General features: G+C 43.5%; 1 protein-coding gene across 4 annotated transcripts in view; it reads right to left on the bottom strand.

Annotated features, from left to right (window-relative positions):
• Positions 1-8,951: 8,951 nt before the first annotated feature.
• Positions 8,952-20,324, bottom strand: part of LOC105018361 (nuclear receptor coactivator 2) — a 44,649-nt gene continuing 33,276 nt past the window's right edge. For 2 of the 4 annotated variants that reach the window (XM_020045324.3, XM_020045325.3), the window contains exons 11-21: positions 19,380-19,611; positions 18,371-18,577; positions 18,012-18,194; positions 17,777-17,894; positions 17,119-17,290; positions 16,439-16,720; positions 15,659-15,736; positions 14,959-15,445; positions 14,079-14,262; positions 11,664-11,883; positions 8,952-11,359 (exon numbers count right to left, since the gene is read on the bottom strand). In XM_020045324.3, coding sequence (XP_019900883.2) covers positions 11,348-11,359; positions 11,664-11,883; positions 14,079-14,262; positions 14,959-15,445; positions 15,659-15,736; positions 16,439-16,720; positions 17,119-17,290; positions 17,777-17,894; positions 18,012-18,194; positions 18,371-18,577; positions 19,380-19,611 — 2,175 coding nt within the window. In that variant the 3' untranslated portion in view covers positions 8,952-11,347. The remainder of the gene's footprint in view (positions 11,360-11,663; positions 11,884-14,078; positions 14,263-14,958; positions 15,446-15,658; positions 15,737-16,438; positions 16,721-17,118; positions 17,291-17,776; positions 17,895-18,011; positions 18,195-18,370; positions 18,578-19,379; positions 19,612-20,324) is intronic. The other 2 variants (XM_010883718.5, XM_020045326.3) reach the window with 2 other exon arrangements.

Raw genomic sequence — 20,324 nt, forward strand, 5'->3', positions numbered from 1 at the left:
AACAGTTTGCGCATTCCTGTAGGCTATTCATATTTATATTGACAAGATTTTCCCCAATTGTTTCAGTTGACATTCCTCTACGATCTTTTCCGTAATAGCATGGTATTTCTTCAATTCAACCGCTAGGCTGTGCATACGCATGGGTTAAAATGTACGTAGAAATACACACACTTTCCCGTCAAGTTCAACATTGATAAATGCCAACGTCTGCGTCAACACTGGCACATGTGTGCGTACGCACGATTGATACATGAGGCCTCAGGTCTTTCAGGTAGACGGGATTTGACTCGAAGCTAGAGAAGCACAGCCTTCCTCTGTGACTACAAAATGACAGCCTGCATATAGAGTTTGTCATGATTTTACAACAAGACTGTTGCCCTCTGGTGGTGAGCGCTGAGATTGAACCCAGTTTCTTTTAAAATAATAAAACAATAGAAAAACCTGTATGGAGAGCGCGGCGTGTGACCATTAAAAATGTGGATTGATATATAACGTTCTTGACCGACTTAATGGCACTAGATATGTTGGCATAGAACGTAATCGCGGTTTTTACGATAGTTCCCGTGGAAAGTAATTCTTGAGATATACGGTTGCACTTCAGAGATGGGCGAACCTGTCAGAAGGACAACCATCTCTAAAGCACTCCATTAATCAGGCCTTTATTGTATAGTGGCTAGATGAAAGCCACTCCTGATTAAAAGACAAATGACATGCTGCCTGAATGTCTCTGAGCGCATGAGAAAAAGATTATCTGGGTAGATGAGTCCTTAAATGCCTGATTGTCGCCAGATGTATTTCTTGGTATTCAATCTAATGTATTTAAATCAATCAAAATAAAACCCTTTTTACCACAGCAGTTGTCACAAAGTGCTTTTACAGAAACACCCGGCCTTAAACCCCAAGGAGCAAACAACAGTAGTGTTGAATTTCAGTGGCTAGGAAAAACTCCCTAAGAAGGCCGAATTTTAGGAAGAAACCTAGAGAGGACACAGGCTCAGAGGGGTGACCAGTCCTCTTCTGGCTGTGCCGGGTGAGATATTAAGAGTCCAATTGGAATATTTTATAAATGCATGTGGGCTAAATCCAGAGTCTATTTAAATTTAGACTAGGTTAGAAGTATGACCAGATGGACAGGGACAGCAACGGGCCCCCCAAACCAGGTACTCTGCAGGTGTGGACCAGGACCTCATGTCCTCCTAAAGTTTAAAATGACAACAAGGTAATGCAGATCACTTGGCTAACACCATCCCACTTGGCTAACACCAACCCCTGCTTCTTGGCAGACGGAGCTGGCAGAATGGCTAGGATCGATGGGAGGATGAACAGAGAAAAATACAGAAGTCCCTGGAGAAAACATGATCCAGAGAGCAAAGGACCTCAGACTGGGTCAAGGATTCAGCACGAAGATGCTGGAGTGGCTTTTAGACAAGTCTGAGAATGTCCTTCAAAGAATAGGAACAAATGTTAGGAACACAGCTAAAATGATCTACTATCCTGAAACTAGGTACAGCCTGAATGTTTATCTAAGAAGAACCTAGAGTGAACATGTGACCTGCTTGTTGCACTATGCACTGCTGTACTGCTTTTATTTTTCTTTTGTTTGAAAAGAAGAAGCTTATATCCAGATAGATTCATAAGAGCAGTTAGGGTTAAGTGCTTTGCAAAACACAGATTATTCATCTTGTCAGACCTTTGATTTTGGTTAGGCTATATGGCCCAATACCTGATGTCCTTTCAAAAGGAAAATGATAGGTCACCATGAAAATATATTTTAAATGATACAAAAAACAACAAACTGTAAACCGCCTACACCAAATACATTATTCAATTTTTTTTTTAGTATTGTTCTCATGTTTGACATCCTAGCCTAGTGCAAACCAGAAGTCAAACAAACATGCAATTACTGTTACTTAAAATAATACATTTTATGTTTTAACTATTATATCTGTCAGCCTTCTATGGCCCTTACTTGTAACATTCAGAGATTCTATGTTAGAACACAGAATTCCTAACTCATTATGACTCAATGTTTAGGCTAGATTACAAGAAGTTAAAGAACCAAAGAGAAGAAAACCTCCAATACTATACTTCTTCAGTGATTATACTTCTTAAACTTTCTGTAATTGATTGACATTTGAATAGAATAGGCGAAAGACTGAATCCACTCAACAGGTAAGTCAGAAATGAATATGTGAAATAATTTCACATTTGATCTAACTTGAAAGGAATAGATAATAGGCAAATACTCAATAAATATTACTAGATTATAGCAAATAGCCTGGGAGCTGGCCTAACTTAAATTGGACATCTAGTATGGTCAAACAGTTAAGAAATTCAGAGGAAACTAATTAAATGAAAACAATATGTATTCTCTCTCAGACAGTGATCAGTGAGATGGAGACAGATGACTGAAAGTGAGGAAATGAAGAAAGGCAATGAGATGGAGGAAAGATTATAAGAAAGACAAAGAGAAATGGAGTGTCTGGTGAGAATAAGAAACGGGATTGAGACTTGTAACAAGTTAGACCACCAACGATGGAAGCTACAGAGAGAATTGTTGGACAAAGTTAACAAGATTAGGGAGGAACAAGAAAATGAAAGACAAAGGCAAATAGAAGACCTTCTAAGCCAGATGAAACAGACTAAGGATACTATCGACATACAAAGCAGCCAATGGAAGCCAGACAGATAGGTGTTTAAGGAACAGAGAGAAAAAGATGTATCAGACAAATATAAGAGATGTCAAAATGGCTAAACTTAAGGTACAAAACATACTGAACTTGGCCAAGTTACAGAAGGTGACAGTGGAGTGCGTTGTGTCTATGGACAAGGTGACAGTGGACATCAACAGACTGTCAGCTGACAATGAAAGAGTGGAGAAGGAGAGGGTCAGAGAGAGGAATAGATGGAACTCTATCAGAAATAGTTTGGAGACAGTTTTGACCAATGCAGACCAGTTGAAGAATCAGAACCTAGTAACCTGGATGAAAGAAAGGAGGAGATGGGCCAGGGTCAACGCTTGTCTACAAAGCCTCTGGGATCAACGAGGAGAAAGATGGATTAAGGAGAAGGAGATAAAGGAGAAGAGCACTCAGGCAGAAGGGGTGTGGATGATTGAGCTGAAAGAGGAGTGATAGAGGCTCAGGAAAGAGAAAAGATGATGCTTCTGAGCCAGCATGAAGAAGAGAAGAAGGGGTGGGAGATGGAAAAGAGTGAGAAGGAGAAGGAGAGGTTGGTGCTTACAGGGGAGTGGGATAGAAAGAATAGTGAAATGGATGGGTGATAGAGAAGAAATGTTGGAGAGGATGAAGGATTCACACATACAGCTGTATCACATGTAGACTGTCCTGAGGTTCAGAGAGAAAGGATGCACACATACAGCTGTACCACATGTAGACTGTCCTGAGGTTCAGAGAGAAAGGATGCACACATACAGCTGTATCACATGTAGACCGTCCTGAGGTTCAGAGAGAAAGGATGCACACATACAGCTGTATCACATGTAGACCGTCCTGAGGTTCAGAGAGAAAGGATGCACACATACAGCTGTATCACATGTAGACTGTCCTGAGGTTCAGAGAGAAAGAGCAGACACAGGTATAGTACAGTACAGTTCTTCATGCTGGAGGAGTGATATTAATATCTCAGATGACTGTGTAACATACAGTATGGGCTTTCTCTTTCAGAAGAAAACCAAATCACCCAGAAAGCGATGGAGACGCAGGAGAAAATGAAAAGGAAAGATAGATAGATTCTGGAAAGGAAGAAAGTCAAAGGGATGCTCAGGGCCAAAAAAGCAGATCATAAGGAAAAAGTGAGGGAGAGTAAGGAGAGGGTGAATGTCCACTTGGACGAGGTGTCAAGGAACTATGACCAAAGGAAACAGAAGGAGAAGGAAAGAAAAATAAATGTTGGAAATGGAATCATGTAGCAACAGAAAATGGCTTAAACCAAATAAAATACATTTCATTTAGTAGATTCTTCAAAGTAGCCTCCCTTTGCATTGATGACAAGTTTCCACACTGCCTTCTCTCAAGCAGCTGCAGTGGTCACCTGGGTTGCATTTCAATTAACAAATGTGTCTTGTTAGAAGTTCATTTGTGGAATATCTTTCCATCTTAATGTGTTTGAGACAGTTGTGTTGGGTTAGTATACAAAAGACCATCAATATGTCTCTACTGTAGTAGTCCATATTACAGCAAGAACAAATCAAATAAGAGAAGTCCACCATTAAGACTTTAAGGACAGTGAAAACTTAAAATTTCAAGAACTTCAAGTGCATTGACAAAAGCGGTATGATGAAAGTGGCTCTCATGAAGCCTCAGATTGCAGCCCGAATAAATGCTTCAGGAACATCTCCCTTTTAGAGACTGTGAATCCGGCCTTCATGATCCGTGTATGATTCGTTCATTGGTTATCCAACAGTAAACAAGGTGACAGAGAACCAATACAGCGCTCGTTTTCTGTTATTTAAAGCTGGGAAACATTTACAGAATTCGCTCTCAGTTTCTCACTTACGTTATTGAAAATCAGCTCTTGTCAAGGTAGGCGGGAAAAGAGGAGGTGCTGCGGAAAAGGGTCCGTTTATTTTGGTTCAATCAAGTGCATCAAGCTGGCTAGCTGACATGGACGTTATTTACCTTTACCTGGCTAACTTCCTTTATCTTCTAATTGCTCTCGCCTTGTGGACCAGACTTAACTGGTTAGCTAGTTAGATTTTTCCCTTAAATTGCGTTTGTGGCAAAATAATTACTTATATTTATGGCTGAAAAAACTAGTTAGGTGAGTGACTTGATAATGTTAATGCAGCCAGCCAACATGAATATGCTGGGCACACGTAGCTATCTAATATTTTATGTATTATTATGTATAATGTAACGTTACCATTGGAAGTAAGTAACTAAATGTTTTATAGAATTAACTGGGACAAACAAAAGCAAAGCTATTTAGGTTACTAGGCACAGTTCAATTTGGAATGTGTGAAATGATAACACTGAAGGGATATTGTGTGTGTGTGTGTGTGTGTGTGTGTGTGTTTGGAGGTTGTCTTTGCAGAGAGGAGAGCTGAAGCTGAACTGACATGACCCCAGTAGAAGAGAGGGTATCCTACTCGCCCACTGCTGGGGATCAGTCTTAGCATGGCAGATGACAGGTAGCACATTGACCATTCCACCCATATGTGGTACTCATACTGCTAACCCAGCAATGGCATCCCTACAACCTTAATACTGTCTACCTTCCCAGCTCCACGTGGCCAGTTTTGGAGTTAAGAGTGACTGTAGCTGTCAACCCAGTTCCTATGTTTTGTGTCTTTAACCCACACCCTCCTTCTGCAAAGCTATAACCCACCATAAAGTGGTGGTTTAATTAATGTTCAAAGAAACATAATTATTCTACAATGTGGAAAATAGTATAACTGAAGAAATACCCTTGAATCAGTTCTGTCCATACATTTGAATGGTACAATATAGGAATATATTGACTTTGCATTTCATATTTGAGTCTAGCTCTGACCATTGTTGGCAGGTTATGAAGACGATCTCCTGAAGAAATACTCCCTCTGCTGATAATGGAAGGCATTACACAGATGGCCCACTATCACCATTAGGTACTTTAAGACAAACATAAATCATTTACAGGTGCTGGTCATAAAATTAGAATATCATCAAAAAGTTGATTTATTTCAGTAATTCCCTTCAAAAACGCCGTCACTTCTTCCATTGAGGAAGCAGAGGTTGAGGGCTCAGAGGTGGACTCGTCCATCACCCGGGCTGAAGTCACAGAGGTATTCAAGAAACTCCTCAGTGGCAAGGCACCGGGGGTGGATGAGATCCGCCCTGAGTACCTCAAGTCTCTGGATGTTGTGGGGCTGTCTTGGCTGACACACCTGTGCAACATCGCGTGGCAGTCGGGGACAGTGCCTCTGGGATGGCAGACAGGGGTGGTGGTCCCTCTTTTTAAGAAGGGGGACCGGAGGGTGTGTTCCAACTATAGGGGGATCACACTGCTCAGCCTCCCTGGGAAAGTCTATGCCAGGGTTCTGGAGAGGAGAATACGGCCGATAGTAGAACCTCGGATTCAGGAGGAACAGTGTGGTTTTCGTCCAGGCCGTGAAACACTGGACCAGCTCTATACCCTCTACAGGGTGATGGAGGGTTCATGGAAGTTTGCCCAACCAATCCACATGTGTTTTGTGGATTTGGAGAAGGCATTTGACTGTGAATATGGGGTCCTGGGTCCTTTGCTAAGGGCTGTCAGGTCCCTGTACGACCGAAGCAGGAGCTTGGTCCGCATTGCCGGCAGTAAGTCAGACTTGTTCCCTGTGCATGTTGGACTCCGGCAGAATGGACAGAATTTCTAGGCGCAGCCAGGGGCCGGAGGGTGTCAGGTTTGGGGACCACACGATTTCGTCTCTGCTCTTTGCGGATGATGTTGTCGTGTTGGCCCCTTCAAGCCAGGACCTTCAGCATGCACTGGGACGGTTTGCAGCCGAGTGTGAAGCAGTGGGGATGAAAATCAGTACCTCCAAATCTGAGGCCATGGTCCTCAGTCAGAAAAGGGTGGCTTGCCCACTTCAGGTTGGTGGAGAGTGCCTGCCTCAAGTGGAGGAGTTTAAGTATCTAGGGGTCTTGTTCGCGAGTGAGGGAAGGATGGAACGGGAGATTGACAGATGGATCGGTGCAGCTTCTGCAGTAATGCGGTCGATGTATCGGTCTGTCGTGGTGAAAAAGAGCTGTGCCGCAAGGCGAGGCTCTCGATTTACCGGTCAATCTATGTTCCCACTCTCACCTATGGTCATGAGCTTTGGGTCATGACCGAAAGGACAAGATCCCGGATACAGGCGGCCGAAATGAGCTTTCTCTGCAGGGTGGCTGGGCGATCCCTTAGAGATATGGTGAGAAGCTCGGTCACCTGGGAGGAGCTCAGAGTAGAGCCGCTGCTCCTCCACATCGAGAGGGGTCAGCTGAGGTGGCTTGGGCATCTGTTTCGGATGCCTCCGGAACGCCTTCCTTGGAAGGTGTTCCGGTCCCGTCCCACCGGGAGGAGACCCCGGGGAAGACCTAGGACACGCTGGAGGGACTATGTCTCCCGGCTGGCCTGGGAACGCCTCGGTGTCCCCCCGGAAGAGCTGGAGGAAGTGTCTGGGGAGAGGGAAGTCTGGGCATCCCTGCTTAGACTGCTGCCCCCGCGACCCGGCCCCGGATAAGCGGTAGATGATGCCATGCCCTTCAAAAAGTGAAACTTGTATAATGTATACATTCATTCCACACAGACTGATATATTTCAATTGTTTATTTCTTTTAATTTTGATGATTATAACTGACAACTAATGAAAACCCCAAATTCAGTATCTCAGAAAATTTGAATATTGTGAAAAGGTAAAATTTTGGTGCCACACTGTAATCAGCTAATTAACCCAAAACACCTGCAAAGGCCTTAAATGGTCTTTCAGTATAGTTCTGTAGGCAACACAATCATGGGGAAGACTGCTGACTTGACAGCTGTCCAAAAGACAACCATTGACACCTTGCACAAGGAGGGCAAGACACAAAAGGTCATAGCTAAAGAGGCTGGTTGTTCACAGAGCCCTGTGTCCAAGCACATTAATAGAGAGGCGAAGGGAAGGAAAAGATGTGGTGGAAAGTGTACAAGCAATATGGATAACCGCACCGAGAGGATTGTGAAACAAAACCCATTAAAAAATGTGGGGGAGATTCACAAAGAGTGGACTGCAGCTGGAGTCAGTGCTTCAAGAACCACCACGCACAGACGTATGCAAGACATGGGTTTCAGCTGTCGCATTCGTTGTGTCAAGCCACTCTTGAACAAGAAACAGCGTCAGAAGCATCTCGCCTGGGCTAAAGACAAAAAGGACTGGACTGCTGCTGAGTTATGTTCTCTGATGAAAGTAAATGTTGCATTTCCTTTGGAAATCAAGGTCCCAGAGTCTGGAGGAAGAGACTCCACGGAATCCACATTGCTTGAAGTCCAGTGTAAAGTTTCCACAGTCAGTGATGGTTTGGGGTGCCATGTCATCTACTGTTGTTGGTATACCAGGAAGTTTTAGAGCACTTCATGCTTCCTGCTGCTGACCAACTTTATGGAGATGCAGATTTCATTTCCAACAGGACTTGGCACCTGCACACAGTGCCAAAGCTACCAGAACCTGGTTTAAGGACCATGGTATTCCTGTTCTTAATTGGCCAGCAAACTCGCCTGACCTTAACCCTTTAGAAATTCTATGGGGTATTGTGAAGAGGAAGATGCGATACGCCAGACCCAACAATGCAGAAGAGCTGAAGGCCACTATCAGAGTAACCTTGGCTCTCATAACACCTGAGCAGTGCCACAGACTGATCGACTCCATGCCATGCCACATTGCTGCAGTAATTCAGGCAAAAGGAGCCCCAACTAAGTATTGAGTGCTGTACATTCTCATACTTTTCATGTTCATACTTTTCAGTTGGCCAACATTTCAAAAAATATTTTTTTTTGTATTGGTCTTAAGTAATATTCAAATTTTCTGAGATACTGAATTTGGGATTTTCATTAGTTGTCAGTTATAATCATCACAATTAAAAGAAATAAACATTTGAAATGTCAGTGTGTGTAATGAATGAATATACAAGCTTCACTTTTTTAATGGAATTACTGAAATAAATCAGCTTTTTGATGATATTCTAATTTTATGACTAGCACCATGTATATATATTCTTGTGTTATCTTCAAAATGAGCTAGCGCTTTTAATGTAATTTTGAAACAAGTTGCAATGACAATGTTGTATACATGTAGAATTTCAAAGTGTGTGGCTATTCATTAATTTAATAAAAATGAACCACAACTTCAGCAGCTTTGCTCAATGCCTTATTGTTACATTTTTCAAACACTCCGACAACTGTAGTTCATAGGACAGGAATTGTAGACCAAATCATCAGTAATTAAACTTCAATCAAGATAACAATAAAAATAATTTATTTACAATGGCATAAATCATAAATTAGCAAGCAGCATTGGCAAAAATCAATATTACTCAATAGCTTGCATAAGGTGTGTAAATCAAACTTTTTGCATAAAATGCTCAAAACCTTGCTGAACATTGATGCAGGTGACCAGAGATATTTAATATGAACATCTCACCTGGAAAAATAAATCTCTGAACTGCAACACTAAGCTTTCTACACGAACTCTTATGTTTTACAATATTGCTTTGATTTTCCATTTTATTGTTAACATACTCATCTTAAAGATAGACAAAATGAAACAACTGTACAAATTATAATACAACTGATCGCAAATATAATGTATGGGGGGGGGGGATCTACCAACTGAATGAATCAGGGGTATAGTAGTCTTACTAAAGCACAAGTACACTGACAGTGTAAGAAATGGCAGGCTTTTACCTATATAGTGCACTACTTTTGACCATAGCCTTAGAGTGAATAGGATGCCATTTCTGACACTACCATTGAGTGATGATGCACTCTTCAGCATTATCTCACTATACATATAATACAACTGTCAACTTCACAGTAACACCAGACAGAAAAACAGATCTAAGGCATTATGCTAGGTCTTTAGCATGTTAAGGTACTTGCATGTAATATTTACCAATTGATAAAATAGCAAACTATAAATTAAGAAACATTTTTTACAAAAAAAAGTAGTGATCAGTCAGAATCAGAGCGGATAAAATGTATTAAATTTAACCAGAGTTATTTGAATATATATATGCAACCCCTTTCCCTAAAACTTCCTCATGATTGCCAAAATGCATACCTTACAAAAGGCTGTTAACACAGTAACACTTCATGGCTTAAGTTTATTTTAAAGGTTGTATTAAATTCTTTGGATTTGCAAAGAGAGCAGTACATCTGTTCTATTAAAAAGACTTTTCCAATGTGACTTAATTTGCATCAGTGCATCCTTATATTGACAGTTTGCTCAACCCTTAAAAATGCCTTGTCATGAAAACAAATCGGGAGAAATTGGCCATCATAAAAATAAGAAATATACTTTGCGTCATAAGAGAGACATCATAATAACCAGTGCAAACCTACAAAATATTTTCTGGCCACACATTTTCATAAACACTTGATTATGTGAGCACAACTTCATTTCAGCGTTTGTAGACAATTTGGAATTTTCACATTCTTCTTTCAAAAAAAAATTATAAAATTCTATGAGTTGATATTACCTATGTGCTTACAGACTATAAACCAATTCGTAGTAGTACAGGGCCTTAAAAAAACATTGCCTGTTAATATTACATAGAACTGAAACTTTGTACCTTCCTTCTTTTCTATAGAGCAGCACCCCAAGTCAACACAGAGAGCACCCTAAAGTATTTAGCTATGCCTATTGTAGGTAGTCATTCCATTTATTGTGATGAGGTTTGTTAATAGTTTGAAAACCTTACAAAACAGTCCTTTGTGAGAGTTATTTAAAAAAATAACAGTAGGCCGTAAAACCCCAATTCCGTTTGCGAATTAATCCAACACAAACGATTTGACTGAAAAGTCCCATTTCAGTGGATTTTTGGAACACCAGGCTGGTGAGAAAACAGACATTTTAATTATACTGCAATATATACAACCTATGAACATTCACCTTCATACATATCACAGCAGGGGGAGTCACTTGAACATTTCATCTGAAACTACAAGACCTAAAATGTCAATCAAATAAACACAATAAGGTACCATTTTAAGGGACACTCCTTAATAAAGTAACATAACCTTTTTATACAAAGAACGTTCCTACATTAAAAACTATAAATACCTGCAAAACATTTTATAAACCTCTTAAGTGACTTCAATAGTCAGGCTTTACAAGTTAACCATTCAAAATCAACACCATTTTATAATTTATGCTCTTCAAGCCATTTATAATATATCACCTCAACATTTATTTTAAATGATGCGATGTCATTTTGTCTAACACCCACGCACATGTACAGTATATACACAAACACACACGCTCTCACAAACCAGAAGAAAATATTGTTAAGAAAAGACCAGGAGAAAAAGTAATGAGTGATTTTTGTGGGGATCCATATTTAGGGTTTTAACTGCTGAAATGAATACATTCATCTGATCAGACGTCTGCTGACACGATCCGTTTTGCATCTGCATTGTGTCTACATGACGAGTATTAAGTTAGGGTACGCATCTGTTGGGAGGACCTAAGTCACACTAAGGTGAATGCGGTTGGTCGGTTCAGAGAGTTGTTCTTTGTTTGTCCAATCATCTCACTCCTCAAAGACCCAGGTAGAACCTACTGATTGGATGGATGCCAGTGTTTTCATTGGGTGTTGACTGTACTGTGTAGTCCAACAGCAGACCAGGGTCAGCAATAGTTCTGAAAAAGAAAATTGTGCTAGATTGTTCTAGGGTTTGACAGAACCAGAATTTTTTCCCATGCCATTTATAACCAGGATAACCTTGAAATAACCCGGACAAGTGATTTGTGAGAATTTATTAAAATAAGGGTGCTTGGTCTTGTTTCCCACTCAACTCTTTAACCTCACATGGAATCCATTTTAGTTGACAAATCGGAAAAAAATAGACGTTGATATACTATCAATGCCCACTAAAATGTATAACTGCATATATAACAGCTTACTGCTACACATCCTATTTCAAAAGCAGAGCATGCAACTCACCTGTTCAGGGCCAATGGATGACACATTCCCTGTAGGCACAGAGGTCATGGTCATCTGGCCTGCTGACATTTGGTTGATGTTGCTCATGCTACCGTTGGCATTGGAGGCCATCGGGACACCCTGCAAGTTCATGTTCAGGTTGGCGGCGTTGCCATTGTACATTCCACCGCTAGACTGTTGGGATGCATACTGCTGAGGCTGAGACTGCGGCGCGAACAGGCTGAAGTGGAACATAAAAAAGGACATACTAGGTTTCAAATTTTATTACAGAAGGATTAAATACGGTTGATTGTGTAAGTATTCATCCCCCTTGGGTTTGGCATTACAAAGTGTGATTGAAATGGATTGCATTGCTTTTTGTGATTGATACAGATTAAATATTCTATAATGTCAAAGTAAGAATGTAATTATCCAAATGACACTGAAAGATTATATGTTGAATCATTTATTATTCAGCAAAAATGCAATTTCATTAAAAAGAAAGTACACCCTTAGCTTCAATAGCTGATGTTGCACCCTTTGGCAAAAATAACTTCACGTAGCCGTTCTCTCTTTATCGGTCACTGCCCTTCCATAACCCTGGATTACTTTTTTTGGAGCCATTCTGTTGTAGCTCTGCTTGTGTGTTTTGGACCACTGTCCTGTTGCAAGATCCATGTTTGGTTCTGCTTCATCTTTTTGACAGATGGCCTCACATTCTCCTTCGGAATTATTTGGTACAATAAGGATTTCATGGTTGACTTGATGATTGTAAGTTGGCCAGGCCTTGGGGCTGCAAAGTAGCCACAAACCCTAATGTTATTGCCTCCACGCTTTGCACTAGGTAGGAATGTCCTCTGTTCAAAGACAGTGTGACATTTTCACCAAACATGCCACCTGGCATTGAGGCCAAACAAGTCAACCTTCTGACTTATCGGTCTTGTTCTAGCAGTTTTGGTCTTTATCCAAGTGTTGTCTGGAAAACAGTCAGGTCTTGATATTCTTTATTTTATATGATTTTTTCCTGACCTCCCATGTAAGCTTATTTTCAGCAGTTTCTTTCTGACCGTTGACATTGATTGTGGGAAGAGGCTTTCCTCAATGTCACCCTGGGGTTTTTAAAAACATCTATGAGCATCTTTTAGACAATACTTGGGCTGGATTTGGTTGGACAAACATTCCTATGTAGATAGCCAGTGGTCTGGAATTTCTTCCATTTGTACATGATCCACCAGTCAGCAGTATGATGTCACTCAGATTTATTTTTATCTTGGCATGATAGGTTATAGCACACCTATATGGTTAAGACCAAACCAGATCAAGTTTAATCTCTTAAGTTAAGGACCCTCCCAAGTCACTCTTATGATTGTCTAGTCATTTGCACCTGTTTTGTTACAACTGATTACATTTTAGATTTTGTGTGTGATGGAAATGGTAGAGGAATACTAACATTTTCCACATACTGCATTTGTTAAGGCAGCATAAAATGGTAACCTCGTTCCCTAGTGTGCCTTGTTGGTGGGACTTCAATGATTAACGTTTTTGTCATAATTTCATTTTAGCAAGTAACAATATTGAAAGGCAGGTCTCCAATTAAAGGCAGGACTGGCAGTGTGTACTCAAACATTTTCCCACTGACTTAGGGCAGAGAAAGAAAAACAACCTGCTTTCCAACTACTTAATTACCAAATTACACATCTGAACTAGCAAGCTAATGGCCTCACTGAGAAGACTAGCTAACCCCTTACAAATTCAGTAAATGTGCATCTCACTGGTCAAGGAAGCTATCCCAATAAGATGCTAAGTTGCTGTTACCGAGTGCATTTAAGCACACTTAACTGTACCGAACTGTATCAAAAACATTTTGAAATGTCAATGTTTTTAAAAGTAAATCCAACAGACAGAGGGGAAATATAATGCAGTATACAAGACATATGGGGGAGGGTGTAGTGGAAGATAAGTTGTTTAAGTTTGCTAATTGAGCCAATGGCTATCCAGGTGCTGATTTCTGGTGGTGTGCTTGTATGCTAGGAAGGACAATCCTGATGCCTGGCTGCACCAGACCTGGGAATGAGATTACATAATTACATTGAACTTTTATGGTTTTAAAGTTAAACTGTTTGTGTGATTTTGTGTGGATGTGGTTGAAGTTGGAATTTCACTATCCATATGTCCTAATCTGTACAAAAAAGACAACTTTACAGTCAAGTGAAAAATTACATGCCCAGGAGATTTTTTAAAGTATATTCCTTTCGTATAATCTTTTTAAATATATTACATCAACTAACATACACCCACGAGAAAGACCAACGATCATAACAGCCGTAACTAAATTAAAAGGTCTTAGCAGAGATAAGGGCTGGGCCATTGGAGGCGTCGCCTACAGATTACCACTGAACCGGTTGTTTGTGAACATTCAACGTCTAAGTCGCTCACCCGGTCCCTGACATGTTGCCCTGAGGCCAGCCATTGATCTCTGAGGGTGGCTGGTAGGAAGAGTTGGCCTGGGCCTGTTGCTGCATCATGGGGCTCTGCGCGTGGCTCATGCGGGGTGACATGAGTGGGCTCTGGGGGGTGGTGGCTCCTGTGAAGCCAGCGTCCTGCTGCTGCTGGTTCAGACCTGACCGGCGAGGAGACATACATTTTTAAACATATAGTGGGTTACATCAAATGACACCAAAACACATTCCATTCACGGTGAACGTGTGAAAGCCTGCGTGGCAGTCCGTTCGTGCCATCGACCCAACTCCTTGCCACACCATGTTTGGCTTGACATTGACAGCAATGAAGGTGGCAAGACAGCACTAACGGATGGGGAAACCAGGCCAAAGATAAGTGTCTGAGTTTGACTGCTGCAGGCATATTCATTTATGGAGAAACAGAAATACCAGAAGAACAAATCAAAGTATATGCAATTTGATGGGAAAACAGGGAGGGAAGGGACCAGGTAAAAATGTTACAGCCAAGCCACCACCAAAAACATTGCTGTACATTGACCAACTAACACAAAGCCATCTGAAATTTGATAACGAGATTAGTCATCCCAGTAACACGCGTAATAGGTTGTTGGCCGTCTCGGCAGAGGAAAGGCTAAAACGCGACAAAACGGACAAACGGATGAGAAACGAAACACCGGCGCACAGTCATGCAGACACCGAATTGAACCCACATATGATCAGAGCGGTTATCAGACCGAACGACACCAAAAGCTGTGACGGGAAGCCAGCCAGCCGCATGAGGCTCCATGGCGTCTGAGACGGCAGCACACACAGTGAGGCGACCGGACAGGGGCAGGGGTGGTACTACATTATTATACCTGAGCTGGGAAACTGGAAGGCACTGTGCTGCTGCTGCTGCATGTGTGGACTCATTACGGCTCCAAACTGGCCGCCTACGTTTCCCATCATCCCTTGCTGGTTAGCCAGACTCATCTGGGAGGAGCCGTGTGGGGTCGGGGAGGAGTGGAAAGGGGAGAGGAGCTGCTGAGCCCCGGGGAGACCAGGGGACAGCGGGGAGAAGGGGCTGGTAGAGGGCGGCGGGGACGTAAGCCCAGTACCGTAGCTGGCCGGGTAGGGGAACTGCTGGGGGTTTGCCTGGAGGATCCGGGGGTTGCTTCCCATGGAGCCGGGGGGCATTCCGGGGGACTGCGAGGACCCCGCCGCCACGGCCATGTTGGGGGGGATGTTGAGGCCCTGGGCTCGCATCAGCATGGCTCTCTGGTGGACGTGCTGCTGGCGCTGGCGCAGGTGGTTACTCAGGTACTCCCTCTGTCTCTGGGCCAGCATCTGAGCATTAAGGGTTCCCTGAACATAACGACAGACGGGGAACAAGACAGAGGCTTTAGCAGTTCGGACCCTATCGTTCACACGGTGCCCTACTTTTGACCAGAGACCGTCCATTCTACAGGGAATAGAGAGCTGTGAAATGTGGCGCATTGTAAGGAAGAAGGTGCCGTTTGGGATGTGCTTGTAAACATGCAGCTGTTGTGTTAGAATCATGATGCGGTTCGGCCTAACCTGGTTGGGTAAACTTGGTCTGAGAGGTAGGTTCATGTTAGCCACACCCATCTGATTTATCATTGGCTGACGATTCTGCTGTAGAAACAAGAATTTCACAAGTAGGTAAAACACAACCCACAAAGGAGGACCGTATTTTTTTAAAACATTGTATACCAATCAACTCTTGGAGATAAAAATATTTTAGCAAGTTAATGCCTTGAGTTTAGTGCAACCATTGTACCACACCAGCGATATAAAATTGCTGACAACGTTGTAAAACAACTGTATTGTTACTAGACTGTTGCCTCAAAACATGGTTAAAACGGATTGCGTCATAGACAGGTCTATGAATGGGAGGTGACATTTCTCCAGCTCAACTAAAAACAACTCTTATTGTTTGAAGAGTAGTTTGCCCCTCTAGATAGGTTCATTACATAGCCCTTAATCTTATATTATACAAATTAAATGGTGAAGTCAAAAGACATTTCTAAAACAGCACATTGGTAACCATTGTCACAGAATTACAAATCCATTTCTCAAACTATCCTGCAGGTGGCAGTCAGAAAACTGAGAAAGGCCCAGCCCCATTCCAAACAACAATTTCAACTATTGTTTTTCAGGTCGGGAGACTCTCTCATGCCCTAGATTGATTGTGAGGACAGGGGTGTTGGGTCAGAATTTGACTGAAAGGGTCGGTTTTTCGAATACTTCAACTAAAATAAGTATTTCAAAAACCTTTTCCAGCTCAATAAAATAAAAATGAACAGTCTCGTTGATTCGGCTCTGGGGATGACTTACCAGCTGAGACTGGAGCCTGTGTTGAAGCTGCAACCTCAGGCTATTGGGCGGGGCGGGTGTTGGGCCTCCAGGTCGTTGCCCCGGCCGGGTGGGGAGCCGGAGCACAGAGTAGCTCATCCGCTGACCCATCTGACTGGGTATACCGTGGAAGCTGGTGTCCTGCTGGCCGAGGTAGTTGCCCTGCGCCACGGCACCAGCTGGCGGGTAGTGTTGGCCGTACATGGGTGGCTTCATCATGGGTGACTCCTGACCGGGGTACTGCTCCTGTTCCACCGGGTGGCCCTGTGGAGACGGACAGACCCGAACAAGGAGAGAAGATTGGTTCTGCTCGTCTTCTTTCAGTTAATGAGTGATGTTTCGCTAGCTATGCTAGCTACGCTGATTCAAGAATTCCCTGATGTCTCGATTCAAAAGAAACCACAACAGACTTCCCCATATACCTTAAAGAAACAGGAAGCAAGCTACTCTCCAGTAATGCCCTCTAAAAGGAGAATTTAGCTTAGCCCGGCTGACAGCCAGCTATGGGCTTGTCAGCCCGTCCCATAGAGAGGGATAAAGGGCACCCCTGTCCAAGAGTCGTTGAGGGCTTTTACCATGAAGCGTGCGTTGCAAAGATAGCGGATGAGCCCTCTTTTACGTCTCTGTGGATGGGGAAGATTAGAGCGGCTAATGGAGATTACCTGGCTGACCAGTGTGGGGATGCCCAGGGCGCGGTCAATCTCCTCCAGGCCATCAAAGTCCTTCAGCACAGAGTAGAGCTGGCTGAGCAGAGCATCGCCGTCCGACGGCCCCTCCCCGCCCGGCCCGGAGGGGGGGCACATAGCCTCTTCCTGGGGGTTACAATATACCGGTCTGCGGGGAACAAAATAACAAAAATCAATACCCATCATTTAGCCGAAAGACAGCCCAATCCAGAGCAGCGAACATTGTTACAATAATGCTGACATCGACAGAATCAGTAGAGAAAAATAAAATGTGGGTGTTGAGAGGGTGAACGCGAAATGCCTTGAATCAGCATGAAGGTCGTGGGGCTAAGGCAGCAGAAGACAGAGTGTCAAACCAAACAGTCCCCAGGCAAACCATAAAACTGTTAACAGCCGCTGACTGACTCGCCGAGCATACAGAAAACATGTTCCGACACGTCGGTGCTCTTGGCTCTTTCCTGAGTGAACTCCTAGAGGGGTAGGTTCAGACAGGGATAGTTCCTGCAACCCCAACAGCACCCTACTCACTATTTAGAGCCCTATACGTCAAACAGTGTGCTACTTTCAGGGGAACAGGTTTTAGTGTGTCAGACGGCAGAGGGGCTTGAGGTCAGTTCTTTGTGAATCAGCGTACCGGTTCTGGTTGCCGTAAGGCCCGTGGTCCACAGGTATCATGCGATCGGGCCAAGGGGCAGTCTGATTAGGTGGGGCCTGCTGTCCCGGGTAGGGAGGAGCAGCCATCTCCATCTCTGCTTGGACGGGATTCAGAATAACTTCAGTGACATCATATGGCTTCAGGCAGGTATTGAGACAGTGGACAGGTGTGTGCATGCGTTAGTCTGTGTGATAATGGAGGCAGATGAACTCACCATTTCCCATACCCTGAATGGGGACCATCTGTCTGGGTCCGGGCTGCTGGTTGCTGGGTCTCATGGGGACTCCGGCAGAGACGTTGGGCACCATGCGACCGTCGGGCCCCATTCTCTGCTGCAGAGCCGGTCCCATCGGCCCCTGGGGGCCCCAAGCCTGCTGCATGCTAGCCCGGGGCATGCCTAGGACAGGGAGAGGAAAAATCGTAAGCGAAGATCTTGTTAATGCTCTGAAATCAGCGCATTTGGGCTCGTCAAAAAAGTAGTGCAGTAGATAGAAAGTAGTTTGTCATTTGAGACAGACGTGATTCAGAACAACAGACATAGTAGAGCCCATTAGAAGATAGCACCCAAGTCACCTGCGTTGCCCAGGTTGGCCGGGTTCTGAAGCATCCCGTGGTTTCCCATCATGGCCTGTTGCTGCATGACAGCGTAGGAGCTGTTGTTCCTGGGAGCAGGGAACGAGGGCCGGGGAGAACCGTGAGGCGCCATATTGGACTGATCAAGGGACAGATTGCGGATTGGTGGCCCTCGGCCCGGCTGACCCATCCTGGGGCCGTTGAAGTCTGGGAGAGTAAGAGAACAAAACGGTTGCACCACAATCTCACCAAACTGAACTGGCTAGAACAAACCAAAGTGTATTATCAAATAGACAAATACAGTCTGTGAATTGGACTGAAGCAACAGAAGAGCGTTTCACTCAGAACACCACAATGCGTTTCACTGGCAAAGATGAACTGTAAAAGCTAAACTGGACTATTACAAAATATTATATACATGACAAATTAATTATTTGTATTGAAACCTCAACAAAATATTGTTTGCACTCCAGATAAGAACACATTATGCTCTGAAATATTAACACAGCCTACATTTCAGGTGCACAGCAGCAACTGTAATAATGTAACAGAATTATGCCTACTCACTTTCACTAATTTGATTCGAGGGGGTGGAGTCCGGTGGCCTGTTGTACTTTTCACATGTGCTAATCTCATAGAAAGCTGTGCACTTTAATGAAATGTACTTGAACAAATAACACTGCCTTCATGGATGGTTGTTAGTGAGTTGGGAGAACTAAAACGAGAACTAAAACGTGATTGGATCATAGTCTGTAAAAAATAAGGAACTTTAAGACTGATACGTGTGGCAAATCACGACAACCTGTCACATTCGAATGGGCAGTTGTCGTGGGCCAATCAAAAAACAGGACCAAGTGAAAAAAATGGGACAAAACATGATTAATTTTCTAAATAAGTCGGGACACCAGAAAACTGACATAAATACGGGACTGTCCTGGGAAAAACGGGACATCTGGTCATCCTAATTTAAGAGGGATGGGTACGAGCTGAGGTGTGGTGTTAAACTCACGTCCTGGGCCCATGCCAGGGAAGGCCTTCTGCTGGGTGTTGGTCCCTGTCGGGCTACTGTTATTTTCAGTCATCTGCAGGATGTCGTTGATGATGGACTGCTTGTCTACGTTGGCAGGCAGGGACATGGGCCTGGACTGCTGCTGCTGCTGCTGCTGCTGCTGCTGGCTTGAGAAGAGCTGTTGCTGTTGGCTACACTGGAGATCATCCAGGATGTCTTCCAGCTCGCTAGACTGCATGAGCATCCATGAAGACAGAGACGCAGATATGTCGTGTTATACAATACCGGACAAAAGTTCGGACACACTTACCCATTCAAGTGAACGTCCATTTATTTGAGATGCTTTCTCAAACAATAATGACTGCCTCTTCTATTTAACATTAGCTCTTTCTCAGGGGGGCACAGAATAAAGGATGGGGGCCTATAGATGGGAATGGAATCTTCCTGGCCTGGCCCTTTCATAGAGGCAAGCCAGGGATATAAATAGCCAGCTGCAATAATGAGGTCATGTATGATGTAAGGCTTCTTTCCCTTGGTTCCGATCACCGCTCCGTTCAGCTGTCCTCCCAGGATGACCTGTTGTCGCTTCCTTACTGTTCCACCTCCTGATGTGTCCTGATTATCAAACTAAGTGTACACTTGCATTCTACTGGTAATGGCATTCTACAGGTCCTAGAGAGGAGTCTCCACCATTTTTAAATGTGTGACGGAAATGGCTCTAGCGCATCCTCTGATAGGTAGGAGTATCAGGGCATCACCAGACAATCTCTCTTTCACTGCCGGGCCTGAGCCCAAGTCGGCTCATAACGAAATGCCTTGCGTGCACAGCCTCTTCTGCAGGACCCATTTGTGTCAGTTCTTTACCAGCCCTGGGCAGAAGTGGGGGCTAATGGCTAACAGAGACAGGGAAGACTCCCTAGAGGTTAATGTGGTGGCTAGGCTAAA

This window comes from Esox lucius, chromosome 3, assembly GCF_011004845.1.
Source record: "Esox lucius isolate fEsoLuc1 chromosome 3, fEsoLuc1.pri, whole genome shotgun sequence".
Lineage (NCBI taxonomy): Eukaryota > Metazoa > Chordata > Actinopteri > Esociformes > Esocidae > Esox > Esox lucius.